Genomic DNA, 4,812 nt, shown 5'->3' on the forward strand with positions numbered 1-4,812 from the left:
TTCTTATGGGATTCTTCTGTGAAAATTTTCCAATTTTTGTTTTCGGAAAATTGTTTCGTAAAATTTGTCATTCTCGGAAAAACCTTCCGCAAGATTCTCCAATCTTGTCATGTTTGAATAGAAATTCTTTCATTCCTTGTACGGGATGAAATACATTAAGTTTTGTTTTTACATCCTTATTCAAATCGTCTTGGCTTAGTTTCTTCAACATTTTCGGCTCGTATTGGTTAAGACATATTTTCTCGTAAGATTTTACCAATTGATTTCGTCGTGAACGATTTTGACCCCAACATAATTTGGAAAGCAAGTAAACCTTGGTAAACAAGTAAATCATGGACTTTCCATATTGCGAATCAAAATATTGTTAACATTTACATATTAATTTTTAATATTAATGCATCTTCCCGAGCAGGGTCTCGTTAGTGAATTAAGAATCATGCATTTGTACTATCCGATCTGATCCTTCATTCTTTAAATATTTCCCAAGTAAATTAATATACTTTCACTCCATATGTCGATATTCCGGTTCTAGTGCCAATCAAGAAATAACTAAATGTGATTAGACTATTTCCGGTGACGCTCATTTTTCTTTTTATAATTTATTTTAAAATAAAATAACTTTTGTTTCAATTGTGATACTCTATAATTGAGTTATTCTATTTTAGAGTAATATATAAAGGAAAGTCAAAATTTTACTTTAAAAATAGAGTTAAAAAATGACATTCTTCTATATTCCACTTTGTTATAGAGTTACTCTATTATGGAGTAACAACCATTAGAAAAAAAATTACTTTATAGTAGAGTTATTCTATTTTATAATAAACAATAGAAGAAAAAATAGAGTGCAATTTGAGATCCTCTCAGGAGTTATAATGCTTAATTATGTTGTTTATATTCTACCTTAGGTTAGATATGAAAATATAATCGGCATGATATTATCCACAACACTTCATCTTGTCTTCTACGACAAGCACATACTCATTTGTATGGAAGATAGTTCTTTATAGTGGGTTCGATCTTGTCCAAGAAACTCTGTACCATATCATTACTTATGGCACTCCTAAGCCGACAGCGGCTATTCAGATTGAGACGACAATAAATATACTATTAAACCTGTAACTGCTTACTTAATTTGAGTACGAAAAAAAAGATAATAAATTATTGTTTGTTATTCTTCTCCTTTTTCATTAGTATAGATATCCGCGTAATCCAATACTTCCCAAGAGACAACACCCTCAAGCAAATCGTTAGGAGTAGCAGATTTGTCCTTCTCCTTACTCAGCTCAACTTTAAGATCCAAGACCATCTGCTCCAACAACAAAACTTCAGTTGCAGAAGAAGCCGATTTTTTCTTCTCCTTGCTCAGCTCAACCCTGAGATCCGACACCGTCTGCTCCAACAACAAAACTTCAGCAGCGCAAGTAGCCGATTTTTCCTTCTCCTTTTCGAGTTCAAGGTTGAGATTCTTGATGTGTTCATCGATTTCTTGGACTGGGGAACCATCAGTAAGTCCTCTTTTCTTCTCCAAAGAAATCTCATCAAGCTTTTTCTTCAACCAGTCTAGCTCGAAGCCCGCTTCTGTTAGATCGATCAACTCGCTTTGAGCGTTGCTTAGCTCAATTTCGGTGAAGCTAGGTGAAGGCTTGTCCAGTTTCTCGATGAGACCGAGAAGGAAATTCATGTATGTTGTCTTCACCGATTGATTCTTTAGTTTGAAATTCACTGCAATGTCCGGGTGTTTTCTGAAAAGCTTATTCACCAAAGGCAACTGGGGAAAGATTTAATCATGTTTAGAGGATCCAATCTTTTTTTTTTTTTTTTGCTAACTGTAGAGGATCCAATCTTACAAATGAGAATATAAAAGAAAAAAAAAAGGTAACCATACCTGAGAATAAAGGACTTTGAAACCACGGACATCTAACATGTCATTTCCAGTTACAGCTCCTTCATCAACAGCTTCAATCACTTTTACGTCGACCTTTAAAATCAGCTTGTTCTCCAAATAACCCATATCTTTAAGCTTTTGAAGAGTGAAGGCCTTTGGGCTACCCCATCCTGTGAACTGAGGGCGGAACAATTTACATGATTCTGTAAAACGTGAAACAGATAGTTCCCATGAAAATCAAGTATATATGCATGTAGAGATATACAGATTAGGTCTGATAAGTTAATTACCAGGTGTTCTGTATAGCTCTTCGCCTGATTGATTCAGTAGAGCAAAGGAATAGCTAGCTTGCTTTTTCCATCCAAGTGGCAATGATTCAGGGTTTGCAACCTGGAGGTGCAGAGACAATCGTTCATCAATATGATATCCGTTGGGATAAACGTTAACAAACCTGAAAAAAAAAAACAAATATATTTTAATTAACTTTTTTTTTTAGCTGTACAACTTATTAATAACATCGAGCTTAACTTAAGACAAGGGAGACTAGATGAAATACAAGAGAAACTAATACCTAACCAGAAACTAATCACAATCAGAACTTAATCAGTTGAACCCTAGAGAAATAGGAACAACGAAACATACGATCTACAAGAGAATCTTTGAGGGACTAAAAGATGACGTACAATCAAGAGTCAAGACAGAGACACCGACGTATAAATAATAGTAGACCAATTAAGAACCAAAACATATAATAATAGTTTCCTTTACCATTCGTCGTTGCCGCTTAAAAATTTTGGTGATGATATAAGACCTTTCTTCTCTGATAAGTTATCTATCTCAAAAGTGAAACTCGTAGGCTTTTTGTCATCCATTTGTCTACAAAAACAAAAATAACTTGAATAACAAAAGAAAAGAGGATCTAGCCTGACTGTAAAGCAAACTACAGTAAATAAGAACGCGGGGGAAAACAAAATTGGAACAGAAACAATTAAAAAAAACGTGAGAGCCCAAACACAAACGAATCACCACGTAGATCCTAGGATTCTTCAATGAATCTGGCAAGAGATGAAAAATCCACGTACCTAATCTTGAATGTTTGATCCACGGCAAGGAGAGTAGAGGAGTACAAGATTTAGGGTTAGGTTACTGAGAGAATAGCAAGAATAGCAGCTTATATAGGAAGTGGAGATACAAAAGGAAAAGGGTTCGGAGTCTTAAGAAATGAAGAGACAAATCTTGAAAACAATAAATCCCAGCGTTTTATTGTCTTCTACACCGGTTAATTAAACGTCTTCTCTGTATAGGGAACTACATAAATTTTTGGAACCCGTTTGTTAGAAGATATTTATATATATTTGAGATAATTACCTATTTAGATTTGTTACGATCCCTCTACTCATACGATCTATTCTAACTATCTTTTCATTCTTTTGTATTGCGTATAGAGAGATAACTTCACATATCTCCAAATGAAATCTAGAGCTTCAAGTAATACTAGATTGCTCTAGATTTTCACAGGCGTGTTTTCAAAGTGCGAGATTTTTTTTGTTTGTCAAAAATATGTTAACTTCATATAAAAAATTTATACAGGTTTATATATCTCTATCTTTCAATATGCATAATTTATACTTCTGCCAACACATAGAAAACTTATATTTATGTAATTATATTCTAACACGTCAACTAGCAATTAACGTGCCCATTATTTTTAACTAAATTATTTAAATTAGATGAAATCAATTCATATCCATTTTGGACCTGCGGTTTCACGAACGAACTTGGTGACTTGTACATAAGCATGTTTAGATATAATAAAAAACTGAAAATTAAAATTCTATTAAGATCTCACAAGATTAATATCGACCTGTGGTCTGATACTGGTTATAAACCTGCAAAAAATTAAAAAGAAAACTCCTATAATATTCTGAAAATATTGAACTGAACTTTTGATTTATTTTTTATCGTACAATATATTGAATAAAATATTTTATTTTTAATTCTTATGTTTTTCAAAAAAATATTACTATGCCTTCAAAAGAGAATTGTGAGAGAACTAAAATTAGTTGATATAATTTCAAAATTAACCTTAAAATAATCATTATTAAATTATTTGTTATCTTAATTTTTATCATGGTTACTAATTTGTTATAAAAAAATATTAAATAAAATGTAGAAAATAGAAATTCCCCATTTAATTGTATTTTATAAATAAAACGTGTATTTCTATTTGGTCTTATATATGTATTATTTGTTTATATTTTGTCTTGTGGTTATATATATATATATATATATATATATATATGTATATATTAAATATTATTTTTATTTTTATTTATGGGTCAACTATGAAAGATACAGTAAGTTGTGGATGCAAGAAGCAGTTGGGTTTAGTGTATGAACTAGGTGTTTTGCCCACACATATGGGTATAAACATTTTAAAGTTAGTTATCAAAAAATGAAGGGAAATTGCCAAAAATACTATTTTCAAAGTACATCTTTTCATGTTTACACTAATCACTTTTACACTCATCTTTAATGAAGGGTAAAAGACATTTATAACCCTTTGATTAACTTTCACAAAACAAAACATATGATTAACTAATCTAAACCCTAAATCATCAACTCTAAACCCTAAATCATCAACTCTAAACCCTAAACCATGAAACATCAACTCCAAACCCTAAACTCCGAAACATCAACTCCAAACCCCAAACCCTAAACCTTCAAATCAAAACCATAAAACATCAACTCTAAACCCCAAACGTAAACCCTAAACCCTAAACCCTAAATCTAAACTTAAAACATCAACTCTAAATCCTAAATCATCAACTCTAAACCCTAAACCATGAAACATCAACTCCAAACCCTAAACTCCGAAACATCAACTCCAAACCCCAAACCCTAAACCTTCAAATCAAAACCATAAA

The 4,812-nt window shown here is 31.9% G+C and overlaps 1 protein-coding gene across 1 annotated transcript; it reads right to left on the reverse strand.

The window, feature by feature from the left end:
• Window positions 1-1,126: 1,126 nt before the first annotated feature.
• On the reverse strand, window positions 1,127-3,168 carry LOC106298852 (MATH domain and coiled-coil domain-containing protein At2g42470-like). Its single transcript, XM_013734989.1, has 5 exons — window positions 2,968-3,168; window positions 2,654-2,761; window positions 2,176-2,336; window positions 1,886-2,088; window positions 1,127-1,768 (listed from the first exon to the last, which is right to left on the reverse strand). Exons 2-5 carry the CDS (start codon window positions 2,755-2,757, stop codon window positions 1,169-1,171), a joined length of 1,068 nt encoding a protein of 355 aa, XP_013590443.1. The 5' UTR covers window positions 2,758-2,761; window positions 2,968-3,168; the 3' UTR covers window positions 1,127-1,168.
• Between the last annotated feature and the right edge of the window lie 1,644 nt (window positions 3,169-4,812).

The sequence above is a fragment of the Brassica oleracea genome, chromosome C1, assembly GCF_000695525.1.
Source record: "Brassica oleracea var. oleracea cultivar TO1000 chromosome C1, BOL, whole genome shotgun sequence".
NCBI lineage: Eukaryota > Viridiplantae > Streptophyta > Magnoliopsida > Brassicales > Brassicaceae > Brassica > Brassica oleracea.

Bases quoted from the DNA above. Each gene is read 5' to 3' on its own strand.
- LOC106298852 (XM_013734989.1), bottom strand. From the start codon at position 2,757: ATGGATGACAAAAAGCCTACGAGTTTCACTTTTGAGATAGATAACTTA. The intron at 2,337-2,653 runs GTAAAGGAAACT...TTTTTTTTTCAG, and splicing joins TTAAGCGGCAACGACGAATG to GTTTGTTAACGTTTATCCCA. The intron at 2,089-2,175 runs GTAATTAACTTA...CACGTTTTACAG, and splicing joins AGAGCTATACAGAACACCTG to AATCATGTAAATTGTTCCGC.